A 27,478-nucleotide genomic window follows, 5' to 3' on the forward strand; every position below is an offset into this window, starting at 1 on the left:
AGCTGTCGCCAAAGGCTGTCCCTGCCCTGGCAACCCCTCCTCAATGTGTTAGGCTCTCTCAGGAGCTCCACCACCACTGCCACCCAAGAACCCACAGATCCAGAGCTCACATGATCACATTCCCTCACCCCTGCTGCCACCAGAAACCCTCCTTTGTAGGGGTGGGTCATAGCCTCATATCCCCCCAGCAAGTAGAGGCTGGGCCTTCTGGGGTCACAGCTCTATGTGTGAGAAATATGCTGTTCTTGGAATTGGCATAGCTCTGTGGATCCAAGCAGAATTCCTGTGTTACCAGTTATAGCTATATAGAAATATTAATAGGCTCAATATATTGAGTACTGACTGGGTCGTAAGTACTTAATATATGTGATTTAATACAATCTTTACAAAAAGCTCACAAGAAAAGAATTATTCCTATTTGTTGATGCGGGAACAGGGGATCAGAGAACTTAAGTAACTTGATCCAAATCACAGAGTGAATAGTTTGGGGAGTTAAAATTCATGCTGGCATTTGGCTGACTTCAATGCCTGTCTTCTTCCCAGTTCAGGACATTGCTGCTCACAAAGGCCCCCTTTAGGAAACACTGAGTTAAAGTACAGTAACCGTAATTTTTCTCTTTCCAATGACACTGGGGCAGTTGATATGGCCACATACCCTTGCTAGGAAGATGGGTGAGCAGCCTGTCTTATGATACGGATAGGGCGGAAAGATCCCCTGGCTGTCCGAAGCTTATGGTGAGTACTGGAGGTATGCAGGAACCTAATAAATGACCTGTTCTCCACTTTGGATTCTCACTATTCTAGAAATAGACACCAAAAGATAAATGATACTTGAAATATAGTATCAGATGTATAGTCTGAGGTATAGGGCTTCTGATCTAGCTCATTGGAAAAAAACCAGACTTTGGCAGAACGAGACTTCTTTCTCCTTCCCTCTTCTACCTCAGCCTAAATGTGGGGACTTATTTGGGGAAAAGGTTGAGTCTACACAGTGAACTCCAGGCCCACTTGCCCTGCCTCCAGCCTGAAGAGAGCCCACTTCATACCTTGTCAAATGCAAGAGAAAGAGAGAACACTCGAGAAGGAAAGAAGGCCACAGTGAAAGAGGCAAACTGAAGAGCTTGAGCCAGAAAACAGAGATGCACTTGGTTGCTAACTGAATGCAGACCAGAAGCACAGGCATCCTCAATGCACAGCCTCAGAGCAGGTCTGAAACAGCCAAGAAGGTAAGGGTCTGCACTGTCCTCCTTCCAACTCTGGGGCCTCACCCGCTAGTGAATGTGGACTAGTGGAAGTCAGTATCTCCTCATCTCATCCATCAGACAAGTGAGTCTTCCTTCCCTGCGGAGGAACCAGTGTAAGGTGGAGAGAACTGGCAGTATTTGTTCCAAAATGGCTTCCTCTTGGGAAGATCCTTACATGGAAACAACAGAACAAGAGGATTCCCATCAGTACAAACGGTGGTTCACCCTGTTGGGAATGCTTCAAACAGGATTGAGGGGAGGGCTCCAAAGGGGGTTAGTGGTAAGTGCCCAGCCTAAGAGTAGGGGTCTGAGATCAACAGCTGTCTCAAAACCCTCAGCAGATTGTATTTCTTCTACCCTTGGGGCTTTGGAGCCCTCTGAAGTCCCACATGTCCCTGGCTGTAGATGGGACCATTCTGTCATAATCTGTGTTCCCAGTACAGTACTTGTTCAGTCTGGATCATTAGACTTCAAATTGGTTTTATTTATTTTCTCAAACAGTTATAATATTGATGGCAGATGTGAACATTGAATAAAAGCAGAACTTCCGTGGTTGATATGGACACATTTCATATATGTCAAAGTGTCAGGAAAGGCTGGGTCCATCTGGGGACACTTCCAGTATCAAAGGCAGGTGCTGAATGGCACAGGATGTAAGATACCACAAGAAGAGTGATTGGCTGTGTCTCTTTCATACTGGGGGCGAAGCTTGTAGGTTTAATTCTTCTTTCTCCCTTGGTTCCTCGATGCTTATCAAAGGTTGAGGATTATTATGATTATTCAAGAGGGTTAGTCTGGGAGGTAAAAAAAAAAAAAAAAAAAAAGGTCACTAAGGGATGAATTTTGCTCTGTTTTTAAAACAGGAAAAGTTTGAACAATAACATCACTGTGCTATGTGGAGGGGGCTTAATCTGTATTATAAATCTTTGTAACTTTTGTTTATTTGAATTAAGTTGGAATTACTTTCTCCTATGATGTTGGCAAGATCTCATGATATTTCCTAAGACTCTTCAAGCCAGACTGGTCTCTGCAATTCTGAGTCCCCCCAAGTTCTCCTTCCCACCCTCCTGGGGCTTTGCATATGTTAATAGAAACCATCCTGGCCCCACATGTCTTTTCAGGACCTGAAATGGATTGTTGTATTGAGTCTTTCAAGAAATAGACAATAGATTCAAATACAGAGGGAAAGAGGTCACCTGGTATTCCCTTAATACCCAGCAAACAGATTCTTATAAGAAATAATATGCTGCATATCTACAACTATCTGATCTTTGACAAACCTGACAAAAACAAGAAATGGGGAAAGGATTCCCTATTTAATAAATGGTGCGGGAAAACTGGCTAGCCATATGTAGAAAGCTGAAACTGGATCCCTTCCTTACACCTTATACAAAAATTAATTCAAGATGGATTAAAGACTTAAATGTTAGACCTAAAACCATTAAAATCCTACAAGAAAACATAGGCAATACCATTCAGGACATAGGCGTGGGCAAGGACTTCATGTCTAAAACACCAAAAGCAATGGCAACAAAAGCCAAAATTGACAAATGGGATCTAATTAAACTAAAGAGCTTCTGCACAGCAAAAGAAACTACCATCAGAGTGAACAGGCAACCTACAGAATGGGAGAAAATTTTTGCAACCTACTCATCTGACAAATGGCTAATATCCAGAATCTACAATGAACTCAAACAAATTTGCAAGAAAAAAACAAACCACCCCATCAAAAAGTGGGTGAAGGACATGAACAGACACTTCTCAAAAGAAGACATTTATGCAGCCAAAAAACACATGAAGAAATGCTCCTCATCACTGGCCATCAGAGAAATGCAGATGAAAACCACAGTGAGATACCATCTCACACCAGTTAGAATGGCCATCATTCAAAAATCAGGAAACAACAGGTGCTGGAGAGGATGTGGAGAAATAGGAACACTTTTACACTGTTGGTGGGACTGTAAACTAGTTCAACCATTGTGGAAGTCAGTGTGGTGATTCCTCAGGGATCTAGAACTAGAAATACCATTTGACCCAGCCATCCCATTACTGGGTATATACCCAAAGGACTATAAATCATGCTGCTATAAAGACACATGCACACGTATGTTTATTGCGGCACTATTCACAATAGCAAAGACTTGGAACCAACCCAAATGTCCAACAACGATAGACTGGATTAAGAAAATGTGGCACATATATACCATGGAATACTATGCAGCCATAAAAAATGATGAGTTCATGTCCTTTGTAGGGACATGGATGAAACTGGAAAACATCATTCTCAGTAAACTATCGCAAGGACAAAAAACCAAACACAGCATGTTCTCACTCATAGGTGGGAATTGAACAATGAGAACTCATGGATACAGGAAGGGGAACATGACACTCCGGGGACTGTTGTGGGGTTGGGGGACGGGGGAGGGACAGCATTAGGAGATATACCTAATGCTAAATGACGAGTTAATGGGTGCAGGAAATCAACATGGCACATGGATACATATGTAACAAACCTGCACATTGTGCACATGTACCCTAAAACCTAAAGTATAATAAAAATTTAAAAAAAACTAAAAAAAAAAAAAAAAAAAAGAAATAATACCATCAAATGAGCTTTCAGGTTCTTCCTTGCTCTAATGTTCTACTATACTCCACCCAGTACTGTTAAGGAGAATAATTAAATTTTATAAGAGTGAAGAGACAAAAAGCAAAATATATACCTATGTATTGGAATTGGGATAAATATTACTTATACGATTTATAATATTATCATGTTAAACCCAATCAGAATAATAAAGTAAAAATAAAATTCCAGTTCTGAAATGTAGTATGTGCCACATAGTAAAACAGTCTTTTCCAGACTTTTTACACTTTCATCCCCACAACCTTTTGTTCTAGGAGCCCAACTGTTGTATTTAGACTAAAATGCTCAAATATTCTGCTAAATGAAGCCACAGCTGCTCTGTCAGAAACATCACGTTAAAATGTGAAACCATTTGGCAATGTTCTGAGGACGACTTTCATTTCATGAGCTACAAAACCACTCTGGATGTCATGAGGACTTTGAGCAGCTCTTGCAGTTCTTGAAGAGGGGCCAGGAAAGCAGAGGCCAGCTGCAGCTGAGCACAGTAGAATGGTGAAATGAAAATTGATTTTTTAAATTAAATTTTATTTATTTTTTCCATGTTTCAAAGTCATTCATATGATTAAAATTCTAAAGGTACAAAAAAAAAAGACACTGACATTTTCCTTCCTTCTCAGTCTCTCAACTATCCAGTTTCCCCACAAGCAACAGTGTTGACATTTTTCTGCAAATTTGCAGGTATATTTTATGCCTATTTCATGTTCTCCTACCTTTTCCCAATACCTATAGTAGTTAAGCATACTTACTATAAGTGACAACTCAGTATAGTTTAAATTGCATCTCTCTTATTATGAATGAAGTTGATTATGCTTTCTGATGTCTTGAGACATTTGTATTTCATTTCTTGTGGAGTGATAATTTTTGTTCAATTTTTTCTATTGCATTTTCAGACTTTTTTTCTTACTGATTAGTAGGAGTTCTTTTATACTAAGGAATTTACCCTTTCTCTGTGATATGAGCTGTAAACACTGTTTCCCCATTTTGTTGGCTTTCATTCATGTTGGGTTTTGCCATGTAAGATCTTTGATTTTTTTCTTAGTCAAATTTATCATTCTTTTCTTTTATGGTTTCTGGGTTTTTATTGCAATTAGGCTTTTCCCCCTCGAAGATTATAAAACAATTATTCCATAATTTCTTCCAGTACTTTTATGATACCAGTTTTTATGCTTAAATCTTTTGTCCATTTGGAATTTATTCTGGTGGTTGTGATTTCTATTGTTATGGTTTCTTTATAATTTGGTCTTGAAGTACTCTCTTGAGAGTGGTTAAAAGCAAAGATAGAACTCTCTAGGAGAGCCCTAAGCAGGGAGAAAGTTAGGTTTGGGTGAGATACAATGAGGAGGTAAAGCCAGAGGGCATGAAACAGAAGAAATGTATTACTCACAGGTCAGAGAGGCTACGGATGCTGACAGGAGGCCTACAGGAGTCTGCAGATGCTAGGAAGCTCAACCAGTGGGCGGGGAGCGGGTGCTTTTATTAATATCTGTGGGTGTTATTCCTTGGGCTTTCCCACAACGTTTATGGATTAGCTAGTTAAAAGAAAACACACATGAAGGGGGACCTCATTTACATGACTCTGGTGTTGACCATTGGGATTTATTGTGGTCAGCAGCTGTGGGGTGTGTTGAGTTTTAGGTCATGAGATGAGGAACAAGTGGGCTATTTCGCAAACAACCACACAGGAAGGGGAAGTTTTAACCAGGCCAAAGGTAATTGGGTATGACTAGTTTCAAATAATATGTCAAGCCTAAAAATGGATGCTGTTAAGTATGGATCTAACTTTATTTTTGTCTCAGTGGCTAACTCTTATCCCAGTTCTATGCATTTACATGACTCATATTTTCTCCCCTGACTCCAGGTGCTTCTATATATTGGATCCATTTCTGGACATTGGATCCATATTCTATTCCACTGAGCTGTTGATTTGGCCATGTGACAGTACTATGCAGTTTTAGTTCTTATATTTTTATAATATGTTTTGACATCTGGTGGTGACAGCTCCCCCCTTCTTTATTTCATCACTATTTCTGTTTGTTGCTTCTTCCATCTAAACATTAGAATCATCTTGACTAGTTAAAACAATCCTGTTGGTATTTTTAATTTGTATTTTATTAAATATCTTAGAAAGACTTGGCATATTATAACAGAGTCTTAGGACTGTATTATTAGAATGGAAAGGGCTTGATAAAGAAGGGGAAGAGAATAGGCTACCCCCAATGTATTCACAGGAAAAAATGAAATGTAATCAGACTTGGCATGGTGGCTCATGCCTGTAATCCTAGCACTTTGGGAGGCCAAGGCAAGAGGATTACTTGAGCCCAGGAGTTTGAGACCAGCCTGGGAACATAGTGAGACCTTGTCTCTATCAAAACAAATAAACAAAAAAGAAGAGGGTCCCTGTCTCTACTAAAAATACAAAATTTAGCTGGATGTGGTGGCACACGCCTGTAGTCCCAGCTACTCAGGAGGCTGAGGCAGGAGAATCGCTTGAACCCGGGAGGCGGAGGTTGCAGTGAGCCAAGATTACACCGCTGCACTCCAGCCCAGCGACAGTGTGAGACTCCGTCTCAAAAAAAAAAAAAAAAAAAAAAAAGAGGGACTTGCTGGGAGAAACTGGTGCTGTAAGAACATCAGTCTGGGCTTCAAGACACCCAAAGAGGCCATTGAGGGAACCTATATGGACAAGAAATGTCCCTTCCCTGGTAATGTCTCCATCTGAAGGCAGATCCTGTCTGGCGAGGGGTCCAAGATGAGGATGGAGAGGACCACTCTCATCCACTAAGATTATCTCTGCTACATGTACAAGTACAGTTGCTCCAAGAAGTGCCACAAGAATGTGTCAGTGAGCCTGCCCTCCTGCTTCAGGAAGTCTAGGTTGGCATATCATCATGGTGGGTGAGTGCTAGTCCCTAAGCAAGACCCTGTACTGTGGTATGTTCAAGTCACCAAGACTGCCAGCACCAAGAAGCAATTCCAGAAGTTCTGAGACTGGACGTCTGCCCACTCCCCAAAATGAAATAAAGTTATTTTCTCATTAAAAAAATGTTCGATGAACACTGTCCGCTGTATTGTCCCTTGGAGACTTACAATGAACAGTAGCCAATAAAGACTTTGAGACATTGTGCAGGAAAGATACCTAATTCCCTCTGTTTACTATGTGGCTTCCCAAACACGTTTCACCATGGAGTTCTCTCTCCAAATAATATCTCTTAATATTATACAGAACACTCAGGAAAGCTCAGTTTGGAGACCGTCAGGGCCAATGCAGGTATTTGAAAGAGATTTGCTGAATGTAAGGTCCTTCCAATGCTGACATTCATTGAGTCTAAGGATTAATGAGCTAAGAATCTAGGAAACAGTACTTGGAAAGTTATTACTGAATCCTTAAGTGTGTCCCCTCTGGGACAACAGGTGATCAAATACCATTTTCCATTTTCCACTATTATACTCCTATGTGAATTCACTAAAATGGAATAAACTTGCATGTTTCATGCCATTTATTCATTCACTTGGCTCTTATTAAGTGCCTACTGTGTGCTGGACCCTGCCTGGTCCTCTTTCATGAGTAAGAGGGGCCTCTACACCAGGGTGAGGGGGCCTGGGGAAACTGAGCCTCTGGTCTCCCCTCTTGCCTCATAGTTCCTCCTCCTCCTCATGTTCACTTTGAGGTATATTTTTCTAAGAGCAATCCCCCTGAAAACTGCCTTGTTCTGTGTGGGAAAGTTATCATCCTGGGCCTCTGGCAGCAAGCACTGTTTGTGTTCCTGGATATGACTGTGACGTAGCAGTCTGACTGCAGGCAGGATGAAGCAGCAGGAAAAAGAGAAAGGAATTCCTGCAAGTGGTAGGGCCTCAATTTAAAACACAGATGTTTCATTGATATCATTTGCAAATGAAAAAGGCACAAAGGTAACTGAAGAAAAGTGCAGAAAAAGAGCAAGCATTCCTGTGCTTTTCAAAATCATCTTCAACTGGGTGCAGTGGCTCACGCCTGCAATCCCAGCACTTTGGGAGGCCAAGGCGGGCAGATCGCTCGAGCCCAGGAATTCGAGGCTAGCCTGGGCAACTGGGGAAACCCTGTCTCTACAAAAGATACAAAAATTAGCCAGGCTTGGTGGTGCGTGCCTGTAGTTCCAGCTACTTGGGACGCTGAGGTAAGAGGATCGCTCTAGCCTCGGGGGTGGAGGTTGCAGTGAGCTGTGATCACGCCACTGTACTCCAGCTTGGGCAATAGAGCAAGACTCTGTCTCAAAACAAAATAAAACAAAATTATCTTCTTTGGCAGTAATCTTCCTCTATTATGAAATCTCTTTGAAATAAGTACAAGGAAAATGATTAGAGGCAGCATCAGACAGAGGCTACGCATCTGGCTTGACTAGCTAGGTGACTCAACACTAAGACTCCTCTTGGGCCTGAGAGATGCTGGAATAACAGCCTTTACCAAAGACTTCAGATCTCATATGGTCAACATTAATTGCAATGCAAGGTTTGTCTTTGGTTTTGATGTGCGTCTGTGTTCTTCATATGAATTTATAAATGTGTGTGTGTGTGTGTGTGTGTGTTTGTGTGTAGTAGTTCTCCAGAAAAGAGGTAGCTTCTCTTAATCAAAAGAGATTCTGGACAGATTAAAAATACCATCTTTATGATGCTGTCTCAGGGTCAGCCATGTAGCCAGGGGGAGGGAGAGGGAAGTGGGTCACTCTCTACTCCTCTTCTACCTGCTTCAACCATAGCATCTTTGTTGTTGCTTTTTAAAAAGTCTGTTTTGCATACTGAGGTTCTATGTTAGGGTGTAGTTTGAAGAAAGTGATTTGTTGTTTGCTGCTAAATCAGAATATTTAGAAACCACAAACTTAAGCTCTCTCAGTTTGTAAACAGTCTCAGAAATGTTATGTAATTTTTCTCATAGTCACACAGCTATTAATAGTTGGTAGAGGCTGGCGTGGTGGCTCACGCCTGTAATATCAGCACTTTGGGAGTCTGAGGCAGGTGGATCATGAGGTCAAAAGATCGAGACCATCCTGGCCAACATGGCGAAAACCAGTCTGTACTAAAAGTACAAAAATTTGCTGGGCATGGTGGCGTGCACCTGTTGTCCCAGCTACTCGGGAGGCTGAGGCAGGAGAATCACTTGAACCTGGGAAGTGGAGGTTGCAGTGAGCTGAGATCATACCACTGCACTCCAGCCTGGCAACAGACTCTGTCTCAAAAAAAAAAGAAAAAAGAAAAAAAGAAAAAAAATTGGTAGAAAAATTGGGATGCTGCTGTCAGAGGCATTTTGCCAACCAACGTATTTTGAAGCTTGATTGTGTATAAGGTCCTGTTCAAGGCACTGCATAGAAATAGAAAGATGACTATCTCACAGCACTCACAGTAATTTAGGGAAGATATGAAAAACATACAGGAAAGAATTCATAGGAAAAAATGTGTGGCAGTCTGTATTTTCTGAAAATGTCTACAGCAAAATTTCTGTAGAACTTTGCCAGTCTTCATTAAGAAGTGGAATCTGTTTTCCCTCCCCTTGAACCTGGGCAGTCTTGGGAATAAATGCAGCAGAACTGGTGAGGCTAAATTTAAAAAGGCAATAGAGTTCCCACCCAGAATGCATTCTCTCTCTCTCTTAAGATGTTCAGCCTTGAAACGTAGCCACCTTGCTGTGAGAAAGCCCAAACCATCTTGTACAGAGAGACCACATGGAGAGGCGCTTGTGGAAAGGAACTGGGGCCACAAGCCGATGGCCAGCATCGACTGCCAGGCATGGAGAGTGAGTCTTCAGATGAATCCAGCCTCAGCCTACAGTCTTTCATCTCAGGCCCCAGACACTATGGAGCAGGGACAAGCCATCCCCACTGTGTCCCACCCACATTCCTGATCCACAGAATCTATGAGCACAATAAATAGTTGCTTTATGGCAGAGAAACTGGAACAGAGTGATACTATCTGGGTCTTCATGGACAGTGTAATGAACTGTGGGAGCAAGTGCTGTGAACTGCCCGGAATATTTTCCTCCCACCTGCTTTCTCACGTAACAGTCCAGCCTCCTTGGCCTGGCTAATGATAATACTCTATTCCCTTGGGCTCTGTGGTTAGGGCAGGGATAAGCACATGACCCAAATAGGGCTCATCAGAGTCTTTCCTGGGATGACAAATGAACAATGACAGAGAAAGGGGAGGGTGTCTTATACTTCTGAGCCTGTTGGGCTGGGGGAGATCATGTAAAATGAAAGAGAGAGAAAATTCTAGTTGCATTAATCCCTAGGGTTCCTGCAGCCATCCCTCGGAACATGTAGGCCACCCCAGTATTCTTTCCAGCCACTGAAACTAATATATTTTCTTTTACATACGTTAGATTTCTGTCCCTTTCCTCTAAGAACTCTGCCTGATTTAAAGGCTTTGTGGTGAATACGGCATTTGAACAGGGCCTTGGATGATGGTAGGGTATTGACATTCTGACATGGGGAAGGGGTTTTGGAAGCAGGGGACTGTGTCCACGGAGGCAGAGCAGCACAGCAGCTGAAAGCATTAACTCCAAATGCCAGCTCCACTTCTTACTTAGAGAACTTGGACTTTACCTCATCCGACTGCAGTTTTCTCAACTGTTAAATAAAATAGCATCTAAGACATGGAGTTATTGTTAGGATTAACAGACACCCATAACCCATATTAGCTCTGAGTGTGGTGCATGTTGTTTAGTTGGTGGCTACCGTGCAGGACACGGGGTGTGGATGAGGAGCAGCACATGGCAGGAGTCTGGCTGAGAAAAAGCTGGTTCAAGAAATGGAGCTGGATTGTGGGGGCCTGGAATGCTCGACTGTGTTAGGTGCAGTGAGGAGCATGGGCGTTTTATTAGCAGAAATGAACAGAGATGTGAATACATGTGCCTCCCATATAGAAATCAAGTTTTGATAACAGAAATTCCATTTCAATGCAGCATCAGCAGTATAGCCTTGCTAGTATACATAGTATATTTCAATGTAGTTGTGAGTGAGGTTTGTTCCAAAAGTACATGGACCCAGATGACAGATGTTCTCCATTCTCCACACCTGGAAGCACAGGCTCTGCTTTTACTCCGTGCAGATGTGACCTGGATGCATATGTCAGTTTCTCTTTGATTATCATGAAGGACTGACTCATACGGAAGCATTGATGAGCAAATGTACACTCTATTAGAGGGTTTCATGGTGACAATGTCGGTGCTGTGTCAGATCTCAGCTCTACTTTTACTGTCTTGTGCTCTGCCCCTGCCCCTGTGGCTTCTCACACTCAGCATCTGCAACTCTTCTTCAGAGGGCTGCCCTCAGGCTATTGGAGCCCCTTTTCCTCAATAAAAGGGAGCCGGAAGTGCTTAGGAATTTATTCCACTCCCCTCCTCATCGTTGGCCCATGGTGGTGTGACTATATGAAAGTCCAGCTCTTTTACCTGTGGTTGGGACAACTCTAAGGTGTAACTCACACTTCTGACTTCCCTGATATGATCAGACTGAAGGTCTTGACTGTGATCGAACTTTTGTTTGACTTTTTATCCTTCTCTGTCTTGTTTTCCCCACTCCTTCACTCATCTCTCTTGGGAGCACATCCTTAATAAACCCCCTGCACATGGGCTTGGGATCCACTTCTGGGAAACAGTTTTCTAGGGCAGGTGGAAGGAGAAGTTTACTTACGTACATCCTACAGGAAATAACTTCAAAATCACCTTAGACATCTCAGCTCGCCTACTCTGCTAAGGTATAAAATTTTCCATTTTTCTTTTCTTGTGTACAAAACCTCACTTTATTGATTCATACCTCTCTCCCTGCATCCTCCATTCCTAGTTGCAAATTCTCATCCCTTTATTTTGCAGAACAGCTCTACCTCAGCAATCGTCCAAACCGCCAAGGCATGACACTTACAGAACTTTGAAATCAGCAGGACTGTCTCTCCTTAGCAATTTAGAGACCATCTTTTATCATAAGACCATGCATCTTGGGGTCTTACCCTTACCTAATCTGGGTGACTTACCAACGTATCCACATACCATGTTCCCTCCGAGAGGAATTATTTTACCAGCTGGGCTAATAACATTTTTACCCTCCCATTTTAAATGTCTGTTTGTTTGCATCCATCCGTCACCTGATCCATTCATCCATCCATCCATCTATCCATCCAACTCTGTCTCTATTTATCTGTCTGTCTAAATAGGACACTATAAACATTTTCTCACTAGTCTGCAACATGTATTTCCTAGGCATTAGATTTATCCACACTTCAAAAAAGGGGGTCGCTAGAATGATTTGAAAATTGAAAAGCTTTTTCGGGGTGGAAGAAGAGCTTTGTAAGCAGGAAAGTGTGGAATGGGCAGAAGGGGCTGACGTGGAGTTTCCAAGTTGTTTTAACCCCAGACCCTGCAGCTGAGATCTGTATGGCCTGTTTGTTTGCACCGCCCCAGAAGTTCTGCTCCAAGCAACTTGATCTAAACCTACTGCAGCATGGTTCTAAGACCTTTCATGGGAAGCTGACCGCTGCTGGTGCAAACTAATGAGTATTTTCAGACACAAAGCCTCCAATTGAGATTCCGAAGTAATTTATTAGGCTCCTACTGCAGTGAGCACACACCGTTCCTGCTCAGAATGGACTAATTAAAAACTTCCCTACCATGTACAATTTCAACTGTGCTGGAAAAAAAGGAACAATACCTCAGTGGTAATTTTTCATAAAAAGGAATTGATAACAATTTCTAAAAAAAATTAGTAGGAGCCTTACATTGCTTAAATAGACAAAACTATCATCTGTGTGTTTTGGTGTGTAATTCGGAGTGCTATTGTTGGGGCAGAATGGATCTAATTTCCCACCTCTAACTCTGATGTGATGCTTTCCCTGAGTTTAACTGAAACAAAAGTAAGAGTCAGTATTCCTAGTTGTAGAGAACAACTGAGTTGAAAGGTGATTTCATTTTGGGGGTGATGATGGTCATATAACCCCAACAGCCCTAGATGATCTGGGCTCAGGAGTCCTTTAATAGCCAAATATCCAACATCTGAGCCACTAGTATTCTACCAAAATAGCCCCTCCAGGGTACCCTGGGAACTTCTCAGGAACCTTACACATTTCAAAATTCACCCAGGTTGTTGCTTGTCACCTTGGCCTGACATCAGGCCTCTAACTGTAGTAACTTTTTATCTATGTTAAAACTCACTGTCATAAATGACCTGGCTACTGTTTTATCCAAACCAGAATGTTAAAACAATTTTTTACCAGGCCTCCGGCATCCCCATTCACATTTGCCCACTGCATGACACTGAGATCTCTAGAACCTTATGCAGCCCATTCCAGACTTGTTTGAGAACTACATCTGCATCTTGATGATTCAAAACCAGAAAAGTAACAAAAGTAAAAAGAGGTTTTACGATCCATTTTGAACCATTCAGAAACTTGGGAAAAACTTCCCCTTCTCCATACTGTATCTACTCTTTTCACTTTCAGTTTGGGGAACACTCACTGACTTTTCTTGAGAAACTTGATTGTCTAGGATAAATAGCTAATGCATGCAGGCCTTAATACCTAGGTGATGGGTTGATAGGTGCAGCAAACCACCATGGCACACATTTACCTGTGCAACCAACCTGCACATCCTGCACATATATCCCGGAACTTAAAAAATAAATTTAAAGAAATAAATGATTTTTAAAATAAATCATTTAAACAGCAAAAAAAAAAAAAAAAAGAAAGAAAGAAACTTGATTCTCCTTTGCCTGGTGTGTAATAAACTCAGCTTCAATTTGAGACTACATTGGTAGTCTTTGTGTTGATTCAGTGACAGTGGACACTGGTTGCTGTATTAATTACCCAAATCTCAACCAAGATGGGGCTGGTACATTTAAAAAAGCTTTACTGAAGAATGGGGTAACAGGAGGAATGACACAGGAAGTCAGGGTGCCGTAAAACTGGACACCACGTGTGTCTTTTCTCTGGTCCTCTGGTCATGCTCTTCCACAGGGAACCCCTCCTGGTCCTGGATCTCCTCACAACCAGCCTGAGGCCTTGCAGGGGCTCATTTGCTTCCCTACAACAGGAGTGCTTTTACCAGTTCCCGCCTGTCACAGATCCAGAGCCCCACCCCACTAACACCCAGGGGAACACTCCATTTCTCCTCATCTTAGTCTACCGCCAGTCTCCCAGTAGTACAGTAATCCTGGGGATGCCTCTGTATCATCAGTAAAGACTACCCTTACATTCCATGCAGAGCAGTTGAGCCCTGATTGCCTCTAAAAACTTTCCATTGCAATTGAAGATGATAGCCTCATGTTTGCATAAGGGATCATTAAAGTTTTCCAGACACAAGAAACAATGTTCCCTCAGAGGTGAATCCAAGCCTCCATTTTTAAAGAACTAGAAAAACTGTTGATTTTTTTTAAATCCCTCTCCCTCCCCCCTGTCCTCTCCTTTTCTCTTTCTCCCACCCACCACCCCCGCCCAACACACGCACACTTTGGAGTCTAGTTGAGAGCATCTATTTATACCTACAAAGACTCATGTGCTTGTACCATGTGCCAGGCCCGGTACCCAGAACAGAGGAGGCAGAGAGAAATAATCCTTGCCCTCAGGAAGCTCATGGTGTAATAGGGGATCCCCAGTGACAATTGGGGGATAAGAACAATAGAAGGCTGGGTGTGGTGGCACACGCCTATAATCCCGGAGGATTGCTCCCAGGAGTTTGAGCACCCTGGGCCATATGGTGAGACGTCATCTCTACAAAAAATAAAATTAGCCAGGTGTACTGGTATGTGCCTGTAGTCCCAACTACTAGGGAGGCCAAGGTGGGAGGATTGCTTGAGCCCCAGGAGGTTGAGGCTGAGTTTGTGCCACTGCACTCCAGCCTGGGCAACAGAGCGGGACCCTGTCTCATATAAAAACAAAGCAAAACAAAACAAAATAGAACAATAGAAAATTGGCATATAAGATGTACAAACAACAAGGAGCAGGCAAGTCAAAAAAGGCTTCCAGGAAGAGCCTGCCTATGAGTGAGTTTTAAAGCACAAATAAGAATTATTTGAATTATAAGAAATTATGAGATGGATGAAGTGGGGAAAGATTTCAGGCGGTGGAAACAAAGGCAAAGATATGGCAGCAAGAAATAGGATGCTACTAATTACTAGGGTTAGGTAAGCCTAAAGTGCAGATTCAATGCAGGGGGAGTGGGAGGATCTGAACCCTCTAAGGATGCTGGATTTTATTTCACAGATGATGAGGAAAACTTGAAGCATTTTCGTAGGGTGGTGGTGACACGATCAGAGTCGTGTTTTAGATCCCACGGACAGAACCTCCACTTCTGGTTGGAGGCTGTTAAACTGCAGGCGAGGATACCAATCAGAAAAATAGTCCAAGTGAGAGGCACGGAGGCCTCAGTGGTGGCTGCAGGAAAGAAAGGGAATAAAGAGTTGTGAGGACTCTTTGAGAGGTTCAATCAGTGGGATTTGTTCTCTGATTTAATGTGGAGGGTGAAGGAAATGGAGTCCAATGGGACAGCAGTGTTTCTTATGGGCGGTGCCACCAGCTAAAACCTGGAGCCCCTGGAGGCAAGCAGGTGATTTGGGAGGGAAAGCAGTGGAGGAGAGGGGTGGAGAAGAGAGGTGGGAGCTTTGCCAAATGATAAATTCTGGTTTGGGAATGTCATGAATCTAATTGCTTGCCTGACTTCTGAAGATGACTGGTTAGTAGTTGCACATATAGGTATGAAATTCAGCAGTCATACATGGACTGATGATAGAGACTTTAGGTGCTAATTATAATCACAAAAGGGTATTTTATACTCCAGGGAGGAGTGTAGAGTGAGAAGAGAAAGGACAAAGGGCTGACTAGAATCCTGAGATATGACACCTTCATTTTTATAATTTTTATAGCACCTCTGCCTTTATATTATTTATTTAGAATATCTGGCAAATAATACAAGGGAAAGCTAATCCATCTGTAAACTAGATGCTTTTCAGATAAATCAAATCAACTTGAGATACCAGACAAGCACATATCAGTGTTCAGTAAATATTTTTTGAATGCATCAGGATGAATACTCATTTTGCTCAGTTTTACAGGAAGCACCATGAGAGGAGGGCAGCACCTGTGCTTTAATTTGCAGGAGCATGAATAGTACAAATGAGTGATGGCTACAGTGCTGCATAAGAAGGTTAGAAGACAGAAGCAGCATGTACTCTAACCATAGCAACGAGACGGGGGCAGCACCATCCAGAAAGTTATAGGTCTCTTCTGAATAATGTTTGCTGCCATAAACCCTTACAACTAAGCAGCAACAATATCCCTTTTTTCTGAATAGTAGAAGAATGACTTTGGTGATATGAAGGAAGGGGCATTGGTGGCAGTAAAGTATGCATTAATTTCTTTATAAGATAAAGAATAAGGCACAGCCACTCTAGACCTTTTGACAAAGACCAAATCCTACTCTTCCACAGCTTTCTGTATATTCACCCAAATTATCTCCAGTGCCTCTGGTGTCCCACAGAAACACTCATGTTTGGTAATTTAACCTACGCTGTGATCTAGAATTCACACCAAAACCCACAGTATGAAATAGAACACCTCCATTCACAGGGACTTGATGGTCATGAAAATGTGCAGTGAGCAGCTAGCTCAGCTCCAGAGGCTGTGTAAACCAAAGAGTTGGAGAGATCCTTCTGACAGCCTTGCCAGGCAAGATTGGAGCTTTCCAGCCTCTGTAAAACCCAATGTGGCATCCCACACTCTCACAGCATTTCTGATTTAAAGTGGCTTCATTGCTAGAGGCTGGTAATGCCAAACATCATTTCTGTCCCAGAGCTCAGCTGCCGGGCAGAAATGACCCTTTACAAAGAGAGCTGTCTCAGCGAGTACTTCAGATGAGGGAGTGACATAGTGAAGTTCCAGTTGCTTTGTGCAACTTGCAAGCATTACCCCAGGCAGTGTGTGACATGTAACATCCATCTCATTTTAACCTTTGGTTTTCTGTGGACCTCTGATTGCCCATGGGATAGTCAGAAGCACAAAGGTAAATGCCACGTGGCTGAGATTTTGGGGGTGGATTACTGAGCATGCTCTAGGCACGCTAGCCCGTAGAGTTTTGTAGACTCCACTTCTGGTTGGACAAATTTTAGTGGTCACAACCCCTTAGGCTAGCAGCTCTTAACCAGGTGACTACTTGTTTTGTTAAAAGTACTGCATTATCAATAGAGTATGAAAGTTTGTTAGAGGTTTCCATTTTTTCTTTGTCAATTAGGGCAGATTCAAAAGTATCCTACAATAATGTCCCCCACATGTATATTCCGGCAGGTTTTTTGAGTGCAGCAGGAAGAGGTCTTGCCTTACAGTTACTCTAATAGAAATTGAACATAGTTCACCATCTATTATCTTTATGTGGTTGTTACAGGAAAGGGGCCAGATCCAGACCCCGAGAGACCGTTCTTGGATTTTGCGCAAGAACTTGGTGCAAGTCCGTAGAATAAAGTGAAAGCAAGTTTATTAAGAAAGTAAAGGAGTAAAAGAATGGGTACTCCATAGACAGAGCAGCCCGAGGGCTGCTGGTTGTCCATTTTTATGGTTATTTCTTGATATGCTAAACAAGGGGTGGATTACTCATGCCTCTCCATTTTAGACCATATAGGGTTACTTCCTGATGTTGCCATGGCATCTGTAAACTGTCAAGGCGCTGGTGAGAGTGTAGCAGTGAAGACAACCAGAGGTCACTCTCATCGCCCTCTTGTCACCATCTTGGTTTGCGTGGATTTTGGCTGGCTCCTTTACTGCAACCTGTTTTATCAGCAAGGTCTTTATGACCTGTATCTTGTGCTGACCTCCTATCTCATCCTGTGGCTTACAATGCCTTCATCATCTAGGAATGCAGCTCAGTAGGTTTCAGCCTCATTTTACCCAGCTCCTATTCAAGATGCAGTTGCTCTGGTTCACACGCCTTTGACATGGTCTGTTAGCAATGTGTGGAGCACTTAAACTCCATCCATCTTGTGTTGCTTCAGAATGTTTGAGAGACTAAGTTTAAACCCACTTCAACATCTCAGTGTGTGCTTGGATGCCTCCAGCAGTGGGGAACTCACTGTCTTCCCAGATGGCTCATTCTATTATTAGATCTCTTTCATGGGCCAACTGTTTTCAGGTCCTATTAGGACTGGTTTTGTCCATTTGGGATATGTAGAGTAATTCCAGTTCTACTCCTAGGTGATGTCTTCAGTATCTTAGAAGGCAAATTTCTTGTCTCACTTTGAGTATTTTGCCAGGCATAGGTTTGCCTGTTCCATGGAATGTTCTTCATGTGACGACCTGGTTTTAAATTCCCACCTACCCTGTTTGCTCCACCGGAGTGCAGGTCAGTTTGGCAACATCTCTCTTCATGAGTATTGTCCAGAATTGAGCATTCTACTTCCCCACAATTCTGTAATTTCTTATCTTACTCAAGTAAGGGAGGACAACACCCTCTTCCCTAGGAAACAGCTTGAATCCTGACTGTAAAAAATGCATTAATTCTGTGATTTCACTTCTGAATAAGAGGAGCACTAATGGAAAGCTGAAACCTTCCACCTGCAACCCTTCATACTCGCCTTTCAGGGATGCATTCCCAGCCCATCTTCTTCCCTCTCACCCTCGCTTACCCCTTCTCCTCCAAGCCAGAACTATCAGCCCGGGGATTTGGGCTAGATGATCTCTAAGGTATGTTCAATCAAAAGCTTAGACTATCTCTAAAGCAAGAGGTTAGAGTTTATGTTTAAACTCCAAGAAGTATGAACCTCTTGATAACAGGGTTCACTTGTGATAACATACAGTTTTTCTGAAACAGGGGAGGTGCTGTCTCCCTAAGCGGGCCTTTGAAAGTGTGTGCAAGCATTTTAGTTGTTACAATGCTGGGAAGCAAGTGTCACTAGTATCAGAACCATGAGTGTAATGAAACGTTTGTAATGCTTGGGACAGTCCCACACAAGGAAGAATTGTCCCGCTCCAAATTCCAGCAGTGCCCTAAGCACTTCCCTTATTAGTAATAATTAATTGCTATTATAGTTAAGTGCTAATAATTATTATCAGGCAAGCACTGAAGGGAGGAGCATAGGACTGAGTCAGAAGACCAGGCTCCAGTCCTGCACTTGCTCTTACTGGTATCATTTTCCTCACTTGTAAAATGAGTGGAAACACAAAGCTAGCGTGAGGACTAAGTGTCAAACATTTTATTGGGTTTATTTTTCTTTTTTTCTTTTGGTGGTTTTTTTTTTTTTTTTTTTTTTGAGAAAAGTTCTATTTGGTTGGTGCAAAAGTAATTGCAGTCTGGCAATTAAAAGTATTTGCAGAAACTGCAATTACTTTTGCACCAACCTAGTAGCCCTGTCTCCCATACTGGAGTGCAGTGGCATGATTATAGCTCATTGTAACCTCAAACTACTGGGCTCAAGTGATCCTCCCACCTCCACCTCCTGAATAGCTGGGACTATAGGTGCATGCCACCATACCTGACTAAGTAAAAAAATGTATTTTGTAGAGACGGGGTCTTGCTATATTTCCCAGTCTAGTCTCAAACTCCTGGGCTCAAGAGATCCTCCTGCCTTGGCCTCCCAAAGCACTGGGATCACGGGCAAGAACCACTGTACCTGGCCAATTACCAGATTGTTTTTAATGACGCTTTGCTACACAGCCCATGCAGTTTGGGAGGGCCTGACCCCATACCAGCTTTGGAGCTGGGCAAGGTTTGGGGACATGGCCTGGGGTTACAATGCTCTAATTCCATTCCCATGGCTCATTGGTAGCCTCATGATCATCACCCAGGCCAAGGATAATTAGGCCCTGGTCTTTTGTTAGAACCTGTCAGAGAAGAGAAGCTCTATTTTCAGGTCAATTCAGGCCTTGGAAACTATGGGCCTGAAGCTGTGAGTGGCTGCCATGTGCAGCCTGAGAGTGATGTCGGCCCAGCCAAAGCAAAGCCAAGAGATTAGAGAAGTGGCTGGTGGACATTTTTCAAGCTGCTGGATAAAGCTAAACCTGGGCTTTAAAGATATTCCTGGGCATTTTTGTCAAGGCTTTTGAACCAGAGACCCCTTTCTGGTAACATTTAAATTATGTGAGAAAAACATTTCCTTTGTTAGTAAAGCCAGAGTGAGTCTTTTACAACCCAAACAACAGTGACTTACCTGGCTTTCATCTCTCTGCCTTCAACTGAGGTTGCCTGTGTCTCCCCCACTTGACTCCAAGCTCCCTGAAGACAGTCACTTTTTAATTCTCCCAGCCTTCCTAACACTAGATGTTAAGTGTAGTACAGATAAGCACCCTCAAATATTTGATACATGAATAAGATGAAATAAAATGATATATATGAAAGAATTTTGTTGACTGTCAATTACCTTACAAATATAGCTACCAAAGTTCTCATGAACATTTTCTCCTGAAATCTTTGTCTCGTGCGTCGTTCTGAACCATAAGATTAGTATGTAAGCAAAGGCATCACTCAGTTTGGTTTTCACATTTGTCCCCATTACAGCTTTGTACTGAAGCAGTCTGTCCTTGCTATTGTAAGCCTAATAGTCTCCCTCATTAGACTGAGTTTCTGCAGTGGAAAGACCTTTTCTGTTTCATCCCTGTGTCCTCATGCAGGTGGTAGGTGCTTAGTTGTTTGCATGAGCTCCTCCCTCCTTCTCAGCTCTCTCAAAAGCAAGCCATGGGCTTTTGAGGCTAGATGAATTGCCAAGAAAGTGTATCCCTGTGGTCTAATGGGCCTCCTCAGGGACTTAAGGCGTGTCTTTAATTTTCATTCATTCAGAAGACAATCAGAGTACCTACTATGTCCCAGGCATTGTCTCGGAGGATTCATGCTCTTGTGACGCTCACAAATATATAGGCAATTATCACGCATCTGGTAAGCACCTGGATGGGGGAAATGGGGGGTGTTCCTAGGAAGTAAACAGGAGGTTCCCAGATTGCAGAGAATCAGGGAAATCTTCTTGGAAGAAGTGGCATTAAAGCTGAGGCCAGTCACAAGCAGTGAGTAGGAATTAGCCATGCAATGAGCAGGGCAGAGGGCCTCCCATTGAAAGGGAATGGCAAGTGTCAGTGAGTCCGCGGGGCCAGGGAGCAGGTGTGTTTGGGGAACTGGGCATGGCGTGGACTGGCAGCAGCATGCTTGTAGGTGTGGGACCACTTTAAGGCCTTTGCTTCTGTTGCCTCTTGATCGGGGTCTTCTTTCCATAGTCCCACGAGGCTGTGGCCTTCTTTGATTTATTTGGTAGTTTTCTTGGCTATCCCTATTAACTTCAAAGATATCAGGATGTGAGGCTATGACGTGCCCAGCTCAGCTTGACCAAGGGCCTGACTAGAGTCCTTCCCCTCATGCTCTTTGGAATTCAGTGACTGACTTCTCTGGAGGCACTCCAAGCCTCGGGCCGAGTATAGACAAACCTAACTAGCTCAGGATCGGGTCCCTGGTGATTGCAGCCACCTCAGAGCTGATTCAGGGTATTTTAATGAAAAAGATAGCGAGGACTTAGGGGAAGTAAGGTCTGGCGGTGTGAGGACTAGTGATAAGGAGCGGCATAGGGCCGGGATTAAGCGGGGCTGGACCTGCCTCTGGCTCATTTACTTGGTGATAGATTCTCCTCTCCACACTGGAAAACTTTGGAAACCTTATCAGTTAGTTGGGAAGGGGCTTGGCAGCCCAGGGACTTACATAATTTATATTCCTCCAGTGATGGGCATTGAAACAAAGCCTCGCAGCAACATGCAATCACCACTCTTGGCTCTTCGATGACAACTCCTTCCCCCTCCTCCACTTGGGGATGCCACTCCTGAGTCCTGTTTGGGCTGAAACTGAGGACCTATGGCCATGCCTTTAAATCTTTCTGCCAGCATCTTCCTCATGGCAGAGGGCTCTGGAGGGAACCCTGGGGGTCTGGGAGCAAAGCCAGAAGAAGTAGCTTCCGTCAGTATGAGTTCCTCAAAATTTTACATTTTATCTTTAAATTTTGTGCAAGTTTGTATTCCCCCGCAATGCATTCATGTGTACTTTAATTAAAAAAAAAATGGTGTTTTAAATTATTTACCATTGAATAAAATCAACACTTTAGAGGATGTGCTGTTTAACCGTGAGACTTCATGTGACTCTGGCATGCTGCCTTGTATATAATCTCCACTTTCAGAAACCGGGGCTTTTAGATTATACAGATCTGGGTTACTAGATAGGTAACCGTGAGAGGATCACATCACTTTTCCAAACCTCAGCTTTTTCATCTGAAATATGAGACCAATGAAACTTACATGTCAGAGTTAGCGTGAGGGTTAAGTAAAAAAAGATCTATGACGTGGCTGGCCCATAGTAGGTTTTCAAGAGATGTAAACAGTTCTGCTCTTATTAGGAAGAGCTCTGTCTGCTTTGCATTTCTAGAATTCTGTGATTCTGACTCAGCTGACTGAGAAGGTGACCCCATGGAACATTTGCTACCAGAGGGGCTTTGAGGAAATATAGTATATGTCACTACCAGATGACACAGCTGATGACATTAACAATAGAAAATAAACTCTGTGGCGTGGAAAGATGTGATGTGGTTTTAAGTCTTATTGTAGTCTGTTTTCCCATTTCTAGGTCTTTCAAAAATGTGAAAACTGGCAATTGGGCGATGTTCACAGTGTCCCGTATACTGCCTGGGGCGCCTGTCATGCAGCAGCTGCAGGTGAGTCACTGGCTGGGAGAGAAAGTGAGAACAACTTTCCCTGCGGAGTTGCCTGACAGCCATTCCCTGCTCAGGGCTCTCCCTGCAGTCCTGTGGCTGAACCAGATTTAGGCCATGGTCACTACCTAGACTGGTGAGTGTACCTCAGGGCCTGTAACAGCCATCTTAGGAAATTTACTTCTAAATTCCAAAAATGATAAGTGGGATGCCCAGATCACAATTAAAAAGGAAATGTTACATATGATTCCAAGCATTAATATAAAAACTCTGAACTTTAATTTTGAATATCCAACCACTTTCTGGGGAAAAAGGCTTTGTAATCAAATGACAGCTATTTCTCTGGCTCACCTTGCTCAGAGTCTCATGGGAGCTGGAGGGCAGGTGAACACATAAGCAGGGAGGAAGGTGACAAAAACCCAGGTACAGGGTCATAGGCGAAGGGACTGTGTTGTCTGGAGGCGTCAGAAAAGCTGGACAGTGGAGGTGGTGTTTGAGCTTGAGATTCAGATTCAGGAGGCAGGGGGTGGGGCTTAGGCATGAATGTTGAAAACAACAACAAAAACGCCTCCAGTGATTCTGATGCACAACCACGGTTGAATCTTCTGGGAGATTTTTGTGCTTCTGTTTAGCAGCATTTCCCCTCTGGGCTGTGAGCCCCTCGGTGGTAGGGTTTCCCCTGTCGGCCCAGCATCATCTCTGCAGTCATCTGGGGCCGGGCCCCAAGTACAGGGCTCCTCCCTCTCCCAGGGCAGCTGCCCTGCTGGGATGAGGAATCTGACACTGCAGAATCTGCAGGAACTCACTGTCATGTGTCTAAAAGTTAAAAACAACGAATACAGATATCTGTAGTAGTGCCCTACTCGCATCCTTCTTCTGAAGGAATGTTATGACTCCTTTTCTTTCTAAATGTGTATCTGAATCTCTTTTCAGATATATGTTTTATCTTTATTTGCTGTTATTTCCCTGGTTTTCAAAATATACCCTTGAGTCTCTTTTCAAATGCAATGTCTAAGTTTGTTTATTTGTGAATATAAGGGCCTCAACCCTGTGGATCTGAAAACAATTTCTGGGAAGGAGACAGTGAGTGGATTTGGTAGAGAAACCAGAAAACTAGTACATTCAGAACTGAATTGAGGTGAAGCAGCCACCCAGCTTCAGGCTGATATGTCTCTCATTTCTTTAGGCATGCAGTTGAAATATATGAAAAAACCATGTTTCAGCAATTTCTGAATCTGTAGTCTTATTTCTACCATGACTGCTCTGCTTCTAAGTAGGAACCCCACAGCATTTGATGGATGAATGAACGAGGGAATAAATGAAGTGCAGCATAGCCCTAAATGGCTATACACTTTAGTCTGTGCCAGGGAAAGTACTAAGCCCACCTCTGGATAGAAGCGTTAGCTGTGGGAGGCTGGTGTCAACATCAAACAGCAGAGGGAGCTTTTCTCCTTGGTCCCCTGGAGGAAAGGTGCTCTAGTTGGAGAAGAGAGAAAGAGGGGACGTTCCAGGGGAGCACATGTAGATTTGCCTTCTCTGAGATGTAGGGTGGGCTCTATGCTAGCTGACCTCAGTGAAACAAGTGGACAGAGTACCTAAAGGAGGAGGAGGGGCCGAGTGTGGTTCTTGAAAAGGACCCACCCTGGAATGGTTGGCCGAGTTCCTGGCAGGTTGGAGAGCTGGGTGCCAGTGTCCCTCCAGGTGGAAGCCCAGGAAGGTGCCCTTCCTCCTCGAGTGCCGTGAGTATTGCTGACCCAGCCCAGCTGGACCCCGGTGTCTATATGCTGCCTACAGTGTGTGCGTGTCCACCTGTACTGTGTAGACTAAACTTCTTGTTTGTGGGTGGTTGTTTCAAATCCTGTGCCACGGTTTGGGAAATGGGGCACTGGGTCTCATTGCAGAAGGCTGGCTGGTCATCCTGGCACATCCCTGCAGGGGAGAACATGAGCAATTAATTGGATGAATAAAAATGGTGATCATACCTATACCTTGAGTGGGCTGAATGGTTCGTACCAACTGGAACCAACAAGATAATCTGATCCTCTTGATTATGTATCGGAACATTCTCTCCCTTTTGGGATGTTTACTTGGGAAGATGAATGATACAGGGGCAGTTACTTGGTAAGCTCAAGACTAGAACAAAGGGACTCATCTATATGAGCCCTTAATGGCTGCTGTCACCAACTTATCTTCATCTCCGTTTTGGGGTTTACCTGCCTTACTGGTCGTATATTCAGGTACACAAGTTGGGGTACCCTCTGCCCTGGACATGGTGGGGGCTGCTCCCCGCTCTTCTCTTGCTGAACTTCCATCTCTTAATGCTGCTGAGCCTCTCCATTTCTAGCAACACCTGCATCTTTGGACTTAAAGATTTAATTCAATTACTTAGGCATCTGAGTTTCCTGGTTGCAATCTCTGAGGTTACGTCCAGGCCCCTTTGATTGGAGTTTGGCTGATCCCAGACATTATTTTGGGCCATTTTTACTGACGATCTTACCCCTTTCCAAGTCTGAGTTTTGAGGAAACTTACAGATAACACGCTGTGCCACCCACACCATGTCTATCAGGTACCTCTTCTGTACCACCAGAGCCTCTTAGCCCCATCTGTCTAGGACCTTTGCCCATTTGTTCTGCTCGAGCTGCTAATTGGTGACCAATTTTGTGTGAGCTGCAACTGATCTCAGGTGTCACAACCTGGCAGTGCCCCACCCCATGCCTAGGAAGGTGGTGTTTCCTTGTTCATCCCAAGGCATGTGACAGCAGGGACCTGCTTGGAGACCATGCAAACACCCAGGAAATATAGAGTGTTAATGTCCTGTGAAGAAAGCTTGACTACAGGGAGATAAGAGCAGATAGATAAATCCTCTTCACTTCTACCCTCTGTACAAACTGACTTGAGATGCAAGTGAACTCACCGCCTTTCAGAATCGGTCCTGCAAGATGGAACAATCAGTGGCAAGTGATCCCAAGCAGGGCCCTGCTTAGTAATGCACTCTAAGGTTTGCTGTTGCTCCTGCTTCCCTGCAATCAACTCCATAGTTTAGTCCTAGCACGTTAGCCTTCTCCTCAGGCTCTGTTTCCTGAGGAACCCACGCCAAGACACCCAGTGTTAAGAATGCTTGCCACATCTATGTGTAGAAGTGTGCATTTGTTATCTATTGCTGTGTAACAAATTATCCCAAAATTTAGTGGCTTAAAACAACAAACATTTGTTATTTCAGTATCTATGGGTCAAGAATTAAGGAGCAGTTTCACTGGGAGGTTCTGGCTAAGGGAGTCTCCTGCAGTTGCAGTCAGGCTAGCAGCAGGGTTGCCATCATCTGGAGGCTTGGCTGGGGCCGGACAATCTGCTTTGGAGATGATCACTCACATGACTGTTGGCAGGAGGCCTCAGTTCCTTCCCATGAGGGCTCTCCATAGGCTGTTTGAGTGTTCCCACAATCTGGTAGTTGTGAGTCACTTTACCTAGAGCGAGCAATTCAGGAGAGAGCAAGAGAAGTTGCAGCACCATTTATTACTTGCAGGCTATCACAGAATCTTTTTCCTCAATTCGTTAGAAGCAAGTAGCTTGTTCCCACCCACACTCAAAGGGAGGGGAGTTAGACTCCACCTCTTGAAGAGAGGAGTTTCAAAAATCTGTGAACATATTTTAAAACTAGCACAAAGTGTAAAAGGAATTGCTGCCTGACTCAATAAAACAGAATTTCCTGATGTACCAAATGCAAAGCCATGTGCTTTCATAAAAGCAATAATCTGGGTGCGTGTGCAGAAGTAGTCGACAAGAAAGTGATGGTTTTAGAAGGCTTTAGTTACTACACGAGTAGAGAGAAGAGTATTTGTGCTTTTGAGGTCAGGGAAGATTTGACAGAGAGGTGGCATTTCAACTAGCTGCTCACTGATTCTGCTGCAGAACCAAGGCTGAGAACTGTACAAATACAATAAGACTGCAGTAAAAGGATCAATTCATTTTCATTTCTGGAAATCATGAGAGGCTTCATGGAGGAGATAATATTTGAGCTGAGCTTGAAAAATGAGCAGAATTTTGATAGAGTACTTCTCTGACTGAGGGAAGAGCATAAGCAAGGATCCCCAGTGGTAAGATATTAATTGTTATAATAATCATTATTTTCTACTGCATAGGAAGAGTATGCAGCTGATATCTTTGAGCTGCATTTTCCTGTGCTACACAATGTGGAAAACTGGTGTTTGTTGTTTTGGTCTGCCCAGCACGCCTGTCCCATTCTTCAAGTAGTCCCAGCCCACTTCCTTTGGAGTAAGACACCTCTTCCATGCAACATTGCAAGATCAAGCACCCTGCCCCCGCTGGACATCGATCAGGTGGGCACATGGCTCAAGACAAGCTAATCAGGTACTCCTCTGGGATTTTGCTTATAGATGCTGAAAGCAAGAAGCTCTCTCTTTCTTCTGGAACTAAGCTGGGATTATGCACGTCTATAGTTGCCTGCCTGTGGTTGCACCTTCCGCACAAATAAAGCCAATTTGCATTGGAAGAAAATGAGCGCAATGTGTTGACAGAACTAGATGAGCAAGAGAGAGGTGATGGCTCCATTTGAGGTCCTGAAACCAGCTTTATCTTTGGACTTCCCGGTTACATGAGACAGTAAATTTCCTTCATTTACCTAAGCCAGCCACATAAAAAGTTCTGAATGATACCCGTAGCTCTTAATGGTGAGACTGATCCGTGTTAACTCCTAATGTTGACCAAGAACATATAACTATACAATTATAAAGTAACTGTTTTCGTCTCTCACTGTCCCTTTAATCCAGACCATGGGACTAATTTTCCCCTGCCGCTAGCTGAAAAATCAGGCAGTTGCGTGAGTTTAATGGTTACTTTGGGGTAATAAAAATAACCTCAATCTGGTGATTAAAATGTTGAGTCCCACGAATTTGATTTA

General features: G+C 43.4%; 1 protein-coding gene across 1 annotated transcript in view; it reads left to right on the plus strand.

Moving 5' to 3' along the window:
* TAF1L (TATA-box binding protein associated factor 1 like) overlaps window positions 1-27,478 on the plus strand; it is a 110,892-nt gene that overhangs the window by 11,750 nt on the left and 71,664 nt on the right. The window contains 1 exon segment of the mRNA XM_055294005.2: window positions 22,475-22,562. Coding sequence (XP_055149980.1) covers window positions 22,475-22,562 — 88 coding nt within the window.

This window comes from Symphalangus syndactylus, chromosome 9, assembly GCF_028878055.3.
Source record: "Symphalangus syndactylus isolate Jambi chromosome 9, NHGRI_mSymSyn1-v2.1_pri, whole genome shotgun sequence".
Classification (NCBI taxonomy): domain Eukaryota; kingdom Metazoa; phylum Chordata; class Mammalia; order Primates; family Hylobatidae; genus Symphalangus; species Symphalangus syndactylus.